The 17,358-nt window shown below is 42.7% G+C and overlaps 1 protein-coding gene across 2 annotated transcripts in view; it reads left to right on the forward strand.

Annotated features, from left to right (window-relative positions):
* Positions 1 to 7,704, forward strand: part of adck1 (aarF domain containing kinase 1) — a 167,439-nt gene extending 159,735 nt beyond the window's left edge. The window contains exons 10-11 of one of the 2 annotated variants that reach the window (XM_023993906.2): positions 1,728 to 1,921; positions 6,032 to 7,704. In XM_023993906.2, coding sequence (XP_023849674.1) covers positions 1,728 to 1,921; positions 6,032 to 6,227 — 390 coding nt within the window. In that variant the 3' untranslated portion in view covers positions 6,228 to 7,704. The remainder of the gene's footprint in view (positions 1 to 1,727; positions 1,922 to 6,031) is intronic. The other variant, XM_023993907.2, reaches the window with a different exon arrangement.
* The last annotated feature ends 9,654 nt before the right edge of the window (positions 7,705 to 17,358 follow it).

A 17,358-nucleotide genomic window follows, 5' to 3' on the forward strand; every position in this document is an offset into this window, starting at 1 on the left:
TTCTGTCTGGCATACTGAACTACTGATGACCAGAGACCAGACTGGCTGCTTTGATCCTGGAATTAGTCTACATATTAGTCTACAGTCTACAGACCAGACACTCTGTCTACCCTTCCTTTCCTTTAACACTATCCCTCTCCCTCCATCCCTCTCCTTCGACCTGGAGGGAAGCCAAAGTAATTCCGCTACCCAGAATGGCAGAGCACCCATTACTGGTTTTAACAGCCGACTAATCAGCTTGCTACCGACTCTTAGCAAACATTGGGTAAAAAGGTGTGTGACTACATGCGCCTGTGTGTGTTTTTAGAAGTAAGTCAGTACCATTTCTAGAAGTGTTAACGGTGTGTCTGTGTTGCAGTTACAGAGACGGGGAGACTGTATTAAATGAGTCAGCAGAACGACTCCAACCAGCCAGTCAGTCTGTGATCTCTCTAAGCTCTATCAACAAACACACATCCTCTTGGACGCACGCTGACTGACTGTTCATACTGACTCTGACTCTGAGAGACAGAGAGGCTGGACCAAGGAGACAGAGAGAAGGGGGTGAGGGAGGGAGGAATCGCAGCTGACTTCACACTTTAGAGAGAGAGATATCTTGTTAAAATCAAAACAAATGTATTTATATAGCCCTTCTTACATCAGCTGATATCTCAAAGTGCTGTACAGAAACCCAGCCTAAAACCCCAAACAGCAAGCAATGCAGGTGTAGAAGCACGGTGGCTAGGAAAAACTCCCTAGAAAGGCCAAAACCTAGGAAGAAACCTAGAGAGGAACCAGGCTGAGGGGTGGCCAGTCCTCTTCTGGCTGTATTGGGTGGAGATTATAACAGAACATGGCCAAGATGTTCAAATGTTCATAAATGACCAGCATGGTCAAATAATAGTAATCACAGTGGTTGTCGAGGGTGCAACAGGTCAGCACCTCAGGAGTAAATGTCAGTTGGCTTTTCATAGCCGATAATTCAGAGTATCTCTACCGCTCCTGCTGTCTCTAGAGAGTTGAAACCAGCAGGTCTGGGACAGGTAGCACGTCCGGTGAACAGGTCAGGTTTCCATAGCCGCAGGCAGAACAGTTGAAACTGGAGCAGCAGCACGGCCAGATGGACTGGGGCATGGTCCTAGGGTTCAGGTTCTCCAAGAGGGAGAAATAAAGAAAGAGAGAAAGAGGGAATTAGAGAGAGCATACTTAAATTCACACAGGACACCGGATAGGACAGGAGAAATACTCCAGATATAACAGACTAACCCTAGCCCCCCGACACATAAACTACTGCATCATAAATACTGGCGGCTGAGACAGGAGGGGTCAGGAGACACTGTGGCCCCATCCGATGATACCCCCGGACAGGGCCAAACACGCAGGATATAACCCCACCCACTTTGCCAAAGCACAGCCCCCACACCACTAGAGGGATATCTTCAACCACCAACTTACCATCCTGAGACAAGGCCGAGTATAGCCCACAAAGATCTCCGCCACGGCACAACCCAAGGGGGGGGGGGGCGCCAACCCAGACAGGAAGACCACATCAGTGACTCAACCCACTCAAGTGAGTTGAGTCACTGACGTGGTCTTCCTGTCTGGGTTGTTTTACCTCTTCAATTGCATCTCCTGATCAATGTCTGACAAATTATCAATCCGTTGTTTTAAACAAGAATTTATGTGCTTTGAGTATTGTTCATTTTATTTTCTGTTAATTCTCATGTCTGTGTGCATCTCTCTCTCAGGACGTGGAGATCAGGTCGAACGCAGCTCTCTACCTCCCCCAGATCAGTGACCTGCTGAACCGCGTGCCCCGTCAGATGCTGCTGCTACTGAAGACCAACGATCTTCTCCGAGGCATTGAGACCACCCTGCAGACCAGAGCCGCCTCCTCCTCCTTCATCAACATGTCCCGATGCTGCACCCGGGCTGTAGCCAGGTAGACCCTGACCTCTAACCCCTAACCCTAATCCTGCAGACCAGAGCCTGCTCCTCCATCATCATGTCCCGATGCTGCACCAGGGCTGTAGCCAGGTAGACCCTGACCTCTAACCCCTAACCCTAATCCTGCAGACCAGCGCCTGCTCCTCCATCATCATGTCCCGATGCTGCACCAGGGATGTAGACAGGTAGACCCTGACCTCTAACCCTGGAGACCAGAGATTAAGCCTTCTCCTTTATCAACATGTCCTGATCAAATCAAAGTGAATTTGTCACGTGGTCCGAATACAACAGGTGTAGACCTTACAGTGAAATGCTTACTTACAAGCCCTAACCAACAGTGCAATTTTTAAGGAAAAAATAGGTATTAGGTAAACAACAGATAAGTAAAGAAACAAAAATGACAGTGAAAATAACAGTAGCGAGGCTATATACAGAGTCAATGTGCGGGGACACTGGTTAGTGGGGCTAATTGAGGTAATATGTACATGTAGGTATAGTTAAAGTGACTATGCATAGATGATAAACAGAGAGTAGCAGCAGTGTAAAAGAGGGGGCTGGCAGGTGTGGGGGGACACATTGCAAATAGTCCGGGTAGCCAATGTACAGGTGCACCGGTTAGTGGGGCTAATTGAGGTGGTATGTACATGAATGTGTAGTTAAAGTGACTATGCATAGATGATAAACAGAGAGTAGCAGCAGTGTAAAAGGGGGGTTGGCAGGGGTGAGGGGGGGAGTGGCGGGACACAATGCAAATAGTCCAGGTAGCCATTTGATTACATGTTCAGGAGTCTTATGGCTTAGAGGTTAAAGCTGTTGAGAAGCCTTTTGGTCCTAGACTTGGCGCTCCAGTACCGCTTTCCATGCAGTAGCAGAGAGGACAGTCAATGACTGGGGTGGCTGGGGTCTTTGACAATTGTTAGGGCCTTCCTTTGACACTGCCAGATATAGAGGTCCTGGATGGCAGGCAGCTTAGCCCCAGTGATGTACTGGGCCTTACGCACTGCCCTCTGTAGTGCCTTGAGGCCGAGCAATTGCAGTGACGCAACCTGTCAGGACGCTCTCGATGTTGCAGCTGTAGAACCTTTTGAGGATCTGAGGACTCATGCCATGCTGCACCAGGGATGTTGTCAGGTAGACCCTGACCTCTAACCCCTAACCCTGGAGACCAGAGATGAATCCTTCTCCTTCATCAACATGTCCTGATACTGCACCAGGGATGTTGCCAGGTAGACCCTGACCTCTAACCCCTAACGCTGGAGACCAGAGCTCCGTCCTTCTCCTTCATCAACATGTCCTGATGCTGCACCAGGGATGTTGCCAGGTAGACCCTGACCTCTAACCCCTAACGCTGGAGACCAGAGCTCCGTCCTTCTCCTTTATCAACATGTCCTGATGCTGCACCAGGGATGTAGCCAGGGAGACCCTGACCTCTAACCTCTAACCCCTAACCCCGGAGACCAGAGATGAATCCTTCTCCTTCATCAACATGTCCTGATGCTGCACCAGGGATGTTGCCAGGTAGACCCTGACCTCTAACCCHTAACGCTGGAGACCAGAGCTCCGTCCTTCTCCTTTATCAACATGTCCTGATGCTGCACCAGGGATGTAGCCAGGGAGACCCTGACCTCTAACCCCTGAAATCTAACCCCTAGCCCTGCAGACCAGAGGGTTCCAGTCACTCTGTGACAGTCCTGCTGCTCTGTATCAGTCCACCACACGCACCACTGATCTATGTGCATCCCCTTAGACAAGCAACACACACATTTGTATCACATCAGTTTCAGTAATCATTATTTAAGCTTTAGGAAAATGTCAACATTTCTTACTTGCGGTCCTTCCCCCTCCTCACTCTCTTCCTTCCTCCCTCCCCTCTCCTCTCTGTATGCCTGTGTGTGTAATTGGCTGGCTGAATGCTGTGATTATATTGTACTTTCAGTGGCAGTCAGCAGTGGCCATATTGATTCAGTCTTACCATTGTAATGAACAACTCCATGATTGTCTCTGAGAAAAATCATTAGGACAGAGAGGAGGGGAGGGTGCTGGACGCCTCCGGGGGAAAAAAGGGGATGAGAGGGGTGGAGGAGAGGAGATGAAGTATGAGAAGGGTGGAAAGGAGGAGCAAGGAGAGTGAGAAAAAAAAAAGGGAGGAGGGGAGGATAGATGAGGAAGAGAGAGGTGCAATGGAGAAGAGGGGGAGGCAGTGAGACGTGAAATTCAGTGTTTTGCTCCAGCAGCTCTCTATTAAAACTAAGCAGTAGTAGAACACAGAATGCAGATCTACGGGGAATTAGATGGGGAATATTGGGCTTAATTGCGCTTGCCTGGCTCAAAAATAGTGGCGAAAGTGCAAACCCTGCCCATTTGCCCTTGCCCTCCAGGCAGATTCAATCGGACGCTCCAAGTATTTGAAAGAAAACGAATATAACGAGAGAGAGAGAGACACTTTGCGATGGCTTTCCCTGTGCTGTGTAATTGGTTGGGAGAGGAGGAACGATGACTTAGACAAGATGTCCCTTCAACTCCTTCCTCAAGGAGAACACATTGTCCTACCACAGGGCAGGCCACACATGTACACACACCAGAGAGAGCTGTCTGGTACAGCGGAGTCAATGTCTCCCCAGTCTGTGCTGTGACAACACTACAGTGTGGTGGAGGATGATCCTTCTAAAACATTCAGTAGTCAGTCATGTTATAATCTCACCGTGGTGTTATGCAATGACTAACGCAGCACTGGGATTCCTGGTCCCAGTATTCCCACCTGAGTCCCAGTATTCCACTGTTATACTGTACTGCACTGTTTCATCATATTTCTTCTGTTTTTATAGGGGGTAGATCAGCTTTAATATTGCAGATACATTGTAGATTCCATCATTGTAATTGTCTGCATCACTTCCAATCCCCCATATATATATTTTTGCAAATATACAGTTGAAGTTGGAAGTTTACATACACCTTAGCCAAATACATTTAAACTCAGTTTTTCACAATTACTGACATTCCGAGTAAAAATTATTTGTTTTAGGTCAATTAGGATCACCACTTTATTTTAAGCTTCTTATGGCTGCAATCCCGTTAACGGGATCGATATGACAACAGCCAGTGAAAGTGCAGGGCGCCAAATTCAAACAACAGAAATCTCATAATTAAAATTCCTCAAACATACATGTATCTTATACCATTTTAAAGGTAATCTTGTTGTTAATCCCTCAAGTGTCCGATTTCAAATAGTCTTTTCAGCGAAAGCACCACAAACGATTATGTTAGGTCACTACCAATTTACAGAAAAATTGGTAGTGAAAAATTACAGAAAAATTACAAAAACACCGCGGCCTCCCGCTCCTTCTATTTTGGTTAGAGACAGTTTGCGCTGTTCTGTGAAGGGAGTAGTACACAGCGTTGTACATTAACAATGTCTACACTGTATTTCTGATCAATTTGATCTTATTTTAATGGACACAAAATGTGCTTTTCTTAACAAGGACATTTCTAAGTGACCCCAAACTTTTGAACGGTAGTGTATATACATATCTTTTTTTGAAATATATTTTCCTTTATTATTATTTTCCTTTATTACTTTCTAACCCTACCAATTGGAATAAACTAGTGAACAACAACGCGTAGACCTCTACTTCCAGCTTATACATACTATTTACATTTTATGGACAAAGTCTAGTTTACTATAGTTCTATTTTGTTTGATTTTACTCCTGTCCTTCCTCCACCTCCAACCTCTCCCATCCATCCAGTTCTATTTGCCTTATCTTTAAAACTGTGGTCTTTCACAAATGTTCTTAACCCATATACGTTTTACGGACACAGTATGTTTTACACTAGTTATCTTGTTATTATTTGTTGCTAGTAGTCCCAACCTTCAGCTCCATTCAACCCCTCCCAGCTTTCTCAACACCATCCATATTGGATTTTGTACTCTTTCTTTCTGTCCCCATCCATCCCTCCCTCTCTCTTTCTAATTTTCTCTCTTTCGCTCTCTCCCTCTCTCTCGCTCTCTCTCCACCGCTCTTCCCCCCCCCCTCTCTCTCTCTCTTTCCCCCTCTCTCTATCTCTCCCCCTTTCTTCATCTCCCCCATAATTTGCTGGTTCCTAAGATTACATCACACCTTGTTTCCTGTCAGGCACAAGCGGAGCAAAGCACAGTCGAGGGCACGCCGTCTCCAGATCACCATGTCGGAGTCTCTGACCCTTTGGCAAATCAGCCTGTACGAACTGTTCCTGTGGGTCAAGGGCTCAACGCTAGGAGGCTGGGTCGGCTCACTGCTCAGCTGTCTACACTACACACACTGATCAGAGAAGAGAGGCAACGCCACAGACACGCATGAAGACACACACACACTTACAGACAGACACATACACACTTATGGGCGTACGCATGCACACACACTTAGTGTACACACACATACCCTCACACTACGGCGTACACAAATAGGGCCTTTGGGACGCAGAGTCATGAAGACACACCAACAAAACTTGACACAAATGCATACGCACAAACACACACACAGTTGACACACACACACACACACGCACAGTCAGGCAATCCGCTCCAAACGCACGGAGACAGTATAACCACTGTGTAAACTGATGGATAGACAGAGGTTGGTATCAATAGAAGAGACAGACAGAAAAGAAAGTAGAAAAGAAAATGACTGGGTCAATTGTTTGGTACTGCTCTGCTAGTCCATTGGATGAAGAGGGAAGTTCAGGAGCAGTTTGTGCTCAGCCATGACTATCCTACGGAGTGCTGTAAGTGATTGTTGTGAATACATGTACTGTCAAATAATATCAGTTATATTTTTTTTAAACAAAGTGCCCGCTGAATGTATACTGAGCAAAAATATAAACGCAACATGCAACAATTTCAAAGCTTTTACTGAGTTACAGTTCATATAAGGAAATCGGTCAATTGAAATTAATTCATTAGACCCTCATCTATGGATTTCACAAGACTAGGCAGTGGTGCAGCCATGGGTGAGCCAGGCCCTGCTAATCAGAATTAGTTTTTCCCCACAAAAGGGCATTTATTATTGGCACGTTGAGTTCACATTAGGTGACAACTCAATCAATTGCAGATCAAAATGAGATGTTGAACTGACATCTGTGCCCAGTGAAATATGGTCAAAGCCACTCACTGTACATAAATGGCAACAGCAGTTTGTATTTATTCATGTTACCTCACTACTGTATGTACTGTAAACGTGCAGTGGTGCAGAATGAAGTGTCATATTTCTGTTCAGAAATGGATGGGACTGTTTTCCACATTACATTCCCCTGCTTTTCTCTCTGTTTATCTCCTCTTCCCACCTGATTCTGCAACAGTTCCGCTCTCCCTCTTTCTCCACCTCACTCTGTCTCCTACCCCTCTCTCCCTCTTCTATCTCTCTCTAATCTCCTCAGAACATCTTGCTGTTACTGTCCAGCTTTTTGTAACCACTGGTTTCTGTAGCATATTATTTTATTAACTGTAATTGAATTTGACCTTTAACCATTGTCAGCATACAGTTCCAAGACTGTATGTTTGGCATTGGTATTGCTATCATTTTATGATGTGGATTTAAATTGAAAATAAGTGATACAATTTTGTATCACATTACATTTGTTTTTGTCATCTTTGAATATGTTTTAGTTTGTTGATTTTTCTGTGAATTCTTTTATTTATCCTATTTGTTGTTGGAGGTGTGGAGGAGGGAGGAGTTATTGTTCACTCATAATGAGTTTGCATGAGGAATGGAAATAAATGGAAATAATCCCAATTGAACACACACACTGCTCTCTCTGTTTAGCTTCATTGTCTCTTCTGGAATGCATTGTATATTTTTTTTGGGGGGGGGTTCTTGTCATTAAAAACACCAACTAAACAATTTGGACATTGTTGTGGGGGGGGGTTAGCAGAGTTATGTGGTAAAAAGTGAGGTAGTGAGAAAGATGGCGTGAGAGGAACAGATTGTGTAAAAGTTCGCTTTATTTTTATTTACTAAATCTGTATTTTGTACAGCAACTCTGAGTTAATACATATTATAATCACCTTACAACTGTGAGTCTTTCTGGGTAAGTCTCTAAGAGCTTTGTACACCTGGATTGTACCATATTTGCTCATTATTCTTGAAAAAATTCTTACATTTCTGTCAAATTGATTGTTGATCATTGTTAAAAAGCAATTTTCAAGTCTTTCCATAGATTTTCAAGCCGATTTACGTCAAAACTGTAACCAGGCAACTCAGGAACATTCAAAGTCATCTTGGTAAGCAACTCCAGTGTATATTTGGTCTTGTGTTTTAGGTTGTTTTCCTGCTGAAAGGTGAATTTGCCTCTGTGTCTGTTGGAAAGGAGACTGAACTAGGATTTTGCCTGTGCTTAGCTTTATTCCGTTTCTTTTTATCCTAAAAAACTCCCTAATTCTTGCTGATGACAAGCATACCCATAACATGATGCAGCCAACACCATGCATGAAAATATTACGCTTGGTACTCAGTGATATGTTGAGTTGAATTTGCCCCAAACATAACACTTTGTATTCAGGACATAAAGTTAATTTATTTGCCACATTTTTTGCAGTTTTACTTTAGTGCCTTATTGCATGCAAACAGGATGCATGTTTTCAAGTATTTTTATTCTGCTTCCTTTTCACTCTGTCATTTAGGTTAGTATTGTGGAATAACTACAATGTTGTTGATCCATCTTCAGTTTTCTCCTATCACAGTCTAACTGTTTTAAAGTCACTGTTGTCCTCATGGTGAAATCCCTGAGTTATTTCCTCTCTGGCAACTGAGTTAGGAAGGATGCCTGTATCTTTGTAGTGACTACGTGTATTGCTACACTATCCAAAGTGTTATTAATAACTTTACCATGCTCAAAGGGATATTCAATGTCTGCTTTTAAAATTGTTACCCATCTACCAATAGGTGCACTTCTTTGCAAGGCATTGGAAAAGCTCCCTTGTCTTTGTGGTTGAATCTGGGTTTGAAATTAATGTAGGAGAATATAACGCATTAGATCTGGTAAAAGAGCCTGAGACGGCAATGGGGTCAAACTGTAGAACCCAGTTCCTACATTTTAATATAAAAATAGATTTTATCAAACAAAACTATGCTACATTTTATCTCTGGGACCCTCAGGATGATAAATCAGAGCAAGATTACTGAATGTAAGTTCATTATTTACCTTCAGAGGTGAATGTATCAAACCAGTTACCATGGTAAATGTTTTGTTGTTGTGCAATATCCTCAAACCATAGCCTGGTATTTTTTCTATAATAGCTACTGTAAATTGGACACTGCAGTTAGATTCACAAGAATTTAAGCTTTCTGCCCATATAAGACATGTCTATGTCCCGGAAAGTTGGCTGTTGTATACAATGTTTTCTAGTCACATTTATTGCATATTGAGCAACAACCGTCCCGGTTTAGTGACACCGATCCTGTAGAGGTTTTAAACACTATTATTGCACACTGTCCATGCAACTTAATATGTGACATTATTACTCCTGAACTTATTTAAGCTTGCTATAACAAAGGGTTTGGATATTTGTTTACTCAAGACATTTCAGCTTTTAATTTTTAATTAATTTGAGAGAAAAAAATCAAAAAACATATGAAATGATGGATTATTGTGTCCAGGACAGTGGCAAAAAATCCAAATGTTATCAATTTTAAATTCAGGATATAACACAACAACATTTTTTTTAAATCACGGGGTGTGAATACTTTCTGAATGCACTGTAAATGGCATGTTATAGTCACCAAAAACTATTTTTTTTTGCGATTTCACTTGGTTTTGAGAACCTTAACCCACCAGCAATTGACTTCCTCATGCTCGTTCTGCAATTGCAGGGACACAGAAGAAACCTGAACCAAAGGCTCCAAGAAACCCCAAATACATCATTTATTTAGAGATGTGACAAATGTAAAATTGTCTTAACATTTCGACTGTAATTTTCTGATTTGTTGAAACGATTGAATTAAATCATGTAAGTTCACAATGCAGAGAATGTTCTTGCAGTTCCATCACCTTACTGTTGATCTCCACCCAATCAGCAACGATGGTAGTTAATGCCATAGGTTCTCTGCTGTGAGCTTCTCCTCCATGTTCAGTGGTCAGTTCATGGGACTTCATGTCCCACTTCTCATCAATTGTGGCGGCAGGTAGCCTGGTGGTTAGAGCGTTGGGCCAGTAACCGAAAGGTTGCTCGATCGAATCCCCGAGCTGACAAGGTAAAAATCTGTCGTTCTGCCCCTGAACAAGGCAGTTAACCCACTGTTCCTAGGCCGCCATTGTAAATAAGAATTTGTTCTTAACTGACTTGCCTAGTTAAATAAAGGTTAAATATAAATAAATACATGTGATGGTGTGTTGCAGTGATGTTTGACAGCATGTTCATAGACGTCCATCAATCTGCTACGCCATGTATGGTGTTTGAGAGTTCGCGCCTTGTACCTGCAGAGCAATCATTGTACAATTTCCCCATCCAGGCAGTCAGTTTTTTGACATGGCATCTTGTAGTCTGGTTCTAGGTATGCCATATGGGTGTTGAAGCAGACTCGTCTGGTTCTAGGTATGCCATATGGGTGTTGAAGCAGACTCGTCTGGTTCTAGGTATGCCATCAGGGCATTGAAGCCGACCCTCCATTTCTGTAACCAGCGCTGTGATTTTTCTCTCTCTGTCCCTTATCACACTTCTTTCGTGTGAAGAGCCTGTCTGCCTGTTGGGGGCCTGCACTGCTGTCAGCAACGGTTTAGGTCTCACGGTGCCGCCCTTTAAGCATTGCAACTGTAATTCCTCGCAATGTTTGCGTTTCACCACCTTCTCATTTAACTTAAAGTATTTCCCTACAGGACTTCGCTGCTGTCGCTTCCCTGTCTCACTCTCTGCCCTATATATTGTATAGCCAATGTGACTTCCTTTAGCTTTGGCCTGCGAACACACACAGTCCTGACTAATCCTTTGTGTTCATTGCTGTCCTTTCCTGCCAGACTAACTTATCACTCCAACAGGTGGGCTCTGTGCATAGGACTTCCGTGTGTGTGTGTTGTCACTGTGACTATGGCCACCATGGCTGAAATGGAACTGCTGAGTCCCATGTCACACTCATTTACAGCATCAAGTCCTGTGGCAACCAATCTCTGCTAACACACACACTCCCAGCAAGAGTCAAGGGTGCTTATTAACTTTGCTGTGTGGATTACATCCACACAAATTGCATAATTGACAAATTTAGCACTTGCAGAAATTGATAATATTATCCTGTTCTTGGAAGGCAGGGTTATGATGGAGTTAATGAGATTCTATGTCTGGTGATTTTCAACGCCAAGTCAGGTGAGTTGGAATTCGTCGTGGTTATGTTTGTATACATCGTGCAGGATTTATGCCCTACAGCCACTTGAGGGGTTAGTGAAAACGTTGATGGCTGGAATATGAAAAAGTATCATCAAACGTTCCTCTATTGCTCGTCCATGACGTCTCATCGGCCCAACTCCAAGTTTGCAGTTGTCTAAAAAAACACATTTAGCAGTTTATTTTTTTTTATTTTATTTTTTTTACCTGTTAGTGAGTGTAATTTACTGTATTCATACTTGAGATATTTAACCATTTGTACATTGTTACAACATTGTATATATATAATATAACATTTGTAATGTCTTTATTGTTTTGAAACTTCTGTATGTGTAATGTTTACTGTTAATTTGTATTGTTTATTTCACTTCTGTATAATATCTACCTCACTTGCTTTGGCAATGTTAACACATGTTTCCCATGCCAATAAAGCCCCTTGAATTGAATTGAATTGATATTGTTTTTTAACAGGAAAAGTAATGTAAAAAAATGCTGGAATGCGTCTTTAATTATATCTGCTCCATTGGATTTAGGTACTATCACAATTAGCTCAGTCATGTCAGAATTAGACTTCAAATTTCAAAGTGTTTACAGTTAAGTTTAGGCATTAACTTAGAATTTCTGATGTTAGGGTTAAGTTTAGGCGTTAACTCCGAAATCGTAAGGTAAGGCAGCCGCACACAAGCCTAAGATGACCATACGCAATGCCAAGCGTCAGCTGGAGTGGTTTAAAGCTCGCCGCCATCGGAACTGGAGCAGTGTAAACGCGTTCTCTGGAATGATGAATCACGCTTCACTATCTGGCAGTCCCACGTACTAATCTGGGTTTGGGGGATGCCAGGAGAACGCTACCTGCCCCAATGCATAGTGCAACTGTAAAGTTTGGTGGAGGAGGAATAATGGTCTGGGGCTGTTTTTCATGGTTCGGGCTAGGCCCCTTGGTTCCAGTGAAGGGAATCTTAACACTACAATATACAATGACATTCAAGACGATTCTGTGGTTCGAACTTTGTGGAAACAGTTTGGGGAAGGCCCTTTCCTATTTCAGCATGACAATGCCTCCATGCACAAAGCGAGGTCTATACAGAAATGGTTTGTCGAGATCGGTGTGGAAGAACTTGACTGGCCTGCACAGAGCCCTGACCTCAACCCCATAAAACACCTTTGGGATGATTTGGAACGCTGACTGCGAGCCAGGCCTAATCGCCCAACATCAGTTCCCAACCTCACTAATGCTCTTGTGGCTGAATGGAAGCAAGTCCCCGCAGCAATGTTCCAACATCTAGTGGAAAGTCTTCCCAGAAGAGTGGAGGCTGTTGTAGAAGAAAAGGGGGGACCAACTCCATATTAATGGCCATGATTTTGGAATGAGATGTTCAACAAGCAGGTGTCCACATACTTTTCGTCATGCAGTGTATGTTTTGACTGAAATTCACACCTTTCACAGTATTGACCTGTCTGTCACCCTTAGCCTTGATTTGATTAGCCTTCCCACCCAGTTTGTATGTCTCTCTCAGCCTGGGTGCTCTCTCCCTGGGTAGGAGCCGGCAGACAACCCCCTCATCCTGTCTCTTATACACATCTAGATGTTGATTGTGTGTGTGTGTGTGTGTGTGTGTGTGTGTGTGTGTCCAGCTTGTGTCTGGATGCCAGGAGAGAACCATCCATCTCTGTCACTGTGACCCGCCCAGTGCTGCCAACACTAATCTACCCAGTAATGGTGCCTTTCTCTCTGAGTTCCACTGTACAATTCTCTCGCCCTCTCAGAGCACCACTGTAAAAAATGTTTTTATTTCTCTCCTTTCTCCCCCTCTCTTCTCCGACTCCACTACCCCCTCTCTCGCGTTCTCTCTCCCTCCATCCCTTTCTCCCTCCCTTTCAATGTTGTTGTCCACTCTGCTCCCTAGCTATCATTGAAATCTGTTTACATGTCAGTGTGTCAGATGTCGACCTCGCCTCCTGATTGACTGATGGCCTCACTTCGCTGATTTCTGATAGTTACCTAGTTTTCTACCGGGGATTCAGATGACAAATGCATGTGATTTGTATCAGGAAGTGGTCCATTGTAATCACATAGAGCTACTGGTTGCATCCCAAAAGCACCCTATGCCTTATAAAGTGCACTACTTTGGACCAGGGCCCATATGTCTGGTCAAAAGTAGTGCACTATGTAGGGAATAGGGTGTCATTTGGGATGCACCCAATGAGTAGCTGGGATGATCTCTGATAAAGTGGAGGGAATTGGAGAACCTATTGCAGAGATTGCAGACCTCTGAGTCACTGAAGTCATCAATGACGTTTTATTTACATCTGGGGTGAAATGAAGCACGTTGAATCAATTGTCCAATATAGAAAAGGTTGTATTTCCTACGTTCTAGATCTAGAACGTGTTCTACGTTCTAGATCTATAGGCCTATATGTTCTCTTTCTATAGGAAAGCCATTATGTGACCCTTGACATTTTGAGGCTATCCAACCAGTAACAGTGGTTTAAGCCCCAGTCCCAGATTTAAGTGAAAAGGCAACCATGAAAGATGTCCTGTAATCTGCTAATGGAAAAGCACATTACGTTTAAGCTTCAATTTCATTCCTTCTGTACTGAGAAACATTAGAGACCACGCACACAAAAACAAACACATACACCTCCCCATACTCACAGCAGGCCCTGCTGCTGGAGGGTGGAAGTACTTTTCCCACTGTCTGCATGTTTGCAGTTGTTAAAGCCCAGACCAACATTATTTTGCTCAGATGGTGATCTTATGTCCATTTTGTCCTTATTTTCCCTTCTCCCTCCTCCTGTCATCTCTGCCCACCATTCCTCTGTCCTGTCCTGTAATCTCGGTGGAACAGAGAAACATACCCACCGGGCACACCACGTCATTTCAATGTGGAAATGTGTATACTTTTTGGTTGAAACGTTGATCAATGAGATTTCAACCTTTTATTCACCCACTCAAAAAGACAGCCAGAAGTTCGTTGAATTCCCAATGTGTTACCACTATGCTTTCAACCGTCTAAAAAGCACAACCAAATTCGATTGGGAAACAATGTCTGATTTTTGGTTTAGTTGTCATTTAAATGTGTTATCATTGCACTTTCAACCATATCAAAGCGCGACAAAGTTCAAATGGGAATACAATGTCGCAATCAAATGACCTGGGTTGTAGTTGAGATTACATTAAAAGTAAATATCGTGCAAGTGATTAATGTTGTTCGAGATTCAGCACAGATATTTGTATTGTAAAGATCCCCACAGTCCTGCGACCTTTGCATGCTATCTTGAACATGCTTTATATGATTACATAAGACTTACATTAACTTAAGAATTTGGCCATAGATGAGTAACCCAGTTTAAGGTTGAATAAAAACTGTTACATTAGTTTGTAAGAGGCTTAACTTTAGGCTACTTTAGTTGTCGCCAAGTTAACAGGCTATTTAATTTCTTGCAAAAGTGATTGAATTGTGTTTGGTTGTCAACGCAACCAAATATCAACATTTGTTAGGAGATGAACACTGAGTGTATAAAACATTAACATCTGCTTTTTCCATGATACTGACCAGGTGAAAGCTAGGATCCCTTATTGATGTCACTTGTTAAATCCACTTCAATCAGTGTAGATGAACGGGATGAAACAGGTTAAGGAAGGATTTTTAAGCCTTGTACGTGTGCCATTCAGAGGGTGAATGGGCAAGACAAAAAATGTAAGTTCCTTTGAACGGGGTATGGTAGTAGGTGCCAGGTGCACCGGTTTGTGTCAAGAACTGCAACATTGCAAGTGCAACACAATATTTGTAATGTTTTGTTCACTCAGTGTATATTTTCTGGCACTGATTTAGGCTGACTTTAATTCCAGTTTGTCTATAAATTAACAACTGATATGTTGGATTCACCTCTACATCTCAACCAAAAACCAAATCAACCAATCAAACTTTAAATGCGTTTTAATAGTTTTATTTGATCCTATCCTTTAACTTGGATGTTTTTGTTGAAATGTAGACGTGAATCCATCATTCATTATTAACTTGAAGATTCAATTTGACATCAACAAAAGCTTGAAACCCTAGGCCTGTACCCTATTCTTTGTTCAATCCTGGGTTTAATTGAAATGATAGCTGTTGATGTCTTTGCAATTGCTATATAGTATCATTGATGATGTGTATGACTTATAGAGTTTCACTTGCTCTGTTAAAACTACCCTTTGGAATGATTCATCTATTTAGTTCTTAAGAGATCGCTCAATAATTATTCTCACAATAGCACATTGGTAGTAGTCAGTGACAAACATCAAAGTTAAGCTGGGCTTGGTTTAAAACCCTGGATGGGAGAACAAAATGGATAGCTGTAGATAGATCAACTCTCCAGTAGGAGGTGCTTTCCGGCCTATAGTTTTTTTCTGAGAGTGGACATAACGTTGAAGATCTGCCGTTGGTTTCAAAGGTCCAAATTCAACATAGACACGGTTTGTCTATGATGAAAAGTGGTTACCATGATGACATAATTCTATGGTTGAAATGTCACCCTCAAAACAAGTTTACTGTCACGTTGATGACTTTTTGCAAATCCAATAGAATTTGTCACCTAAATTTCACGTCACAATACGTTGACAGATTACATTGAAACAACGTTGATTCAACCAGTTTGTGCCCAGTGGGTATCTTGTCCCTAATCATGATCTAATTAATAATATAACACTGAATATCAAAGCATTATAAAAGTGCAATCAAGCTGATTGGAGGCCCGAGGCCTCAATCCCTCATCTAATCTCATTCTGTGGTATTATAAGCAGCTTGTCAAGAAATATAATTTCAAACAGAATTGACTTATCACAGATTAGAGCGAGAAACACAATCAGGAAGAGAGTGGGTTTGCCTTCCTTCCCTACCTCTCTGTGTAGAGGGGGGGGGGGGGGGACTGCTGCCTGTCAATGTGCCTCGGTGACTTTCCTGTCTAAGCATGCGTGGAAGTGGAGGTTGGTTTAAGCAATTTCACAGCTGACAGTCTCTGTTTTTCATTGGGTCAGATACAGTGGTTGTATGAGGAAGTGTGTGTGTACGTGTGTCCCAGTAGCGTCACCACAGAGGTCTGACTAAACAATGACTAAAATGAATCATTCCATTTATCCTGCCAGAAATGACTACACAAAATGTATTTGATAAATACTCTGACAAAACCGTACATCGCTCTGCTGTATACTGTATGTACTAGGTGGTTCTGTGATACAGTTAAGCCATTTGACAGAGATATTACAAACCAAAACAACCGAACCGAAATCAAAGCAGCTACTAGCTGGCAGAAATGCAACACAAATCAGGGTGCTTGTACTGTGTTTCTGCATCAGTTGGAAGCGAGTTCATTTGATAGCATGAAATTACATTGGTATTAACAACATGGCTGCTTTGAGCCAGCAGCAGAACAGCATTTACTTCCTATAAGCACTTCTGGGCGTCAATACTGGCTGCTTTATCTCCAGGGAAACGTTTTCTTTTGCAAAATCCCAATCCTGACCCCCGACCTCACTCCTAACTTGAAAAATGATCCTAAATAAGAAACAAGTAGCTCATGTACTTGCTCATCAATTCTGTTGATGAAGCAAATGTTTTCCTCTGTAGCGTGGACATCTGGTGACTACTCTCCTATTCCCATCCATTGTACAGTGAGATGAGTTGAGGATGAGAGTGCTAAACCATATCTGCAAACGATTGAATCTGGATAATGAAAGAGAGTTTTTCCCGTAGCCTTAGAAACAGAGCGAGATGAGGGGTGTGTGTGTATGTGTGTGTTGTGTGTCTCTAAAACATAAACACAGGGATCTGGTACCTATGTTGGACCCCCCCAGGGCTCCAGAGACTTTTCAAATGGCCCTATGAGGAATGTGACCATTTTGAACTGGTACCTGCGCACTATTATTAGCTTCAATGTGTTCCTCTCCAACTTCTCCACGACAATATCATTCCCAGCTTCGTATTATCCAATAGATGTTGGGCATCTGCATGATCCTGCAATCTTTCCCTCCAGACAGTTAGTGGTATGGGTATTGACATAACCACAGAATGTCCACAGAGCACTTAGAATCTCATTATTGTACTC

This window comes from Salvelinus sp. IW2-2015, linkage group LG9 (assembly GCF_002910315.2).
Source record: "Salvelinus sp. IW2-2015 linkage group LG9, ASM291031v2, whole genome shotgun sequence".
Classification (NCBI taxonomy): Eukaryota; Metazoa; Chordata; class Actinopteri; order Salmoniformes; family Salmonidae; genus Salvelinus; species Salvelinus sp. IW2-2015.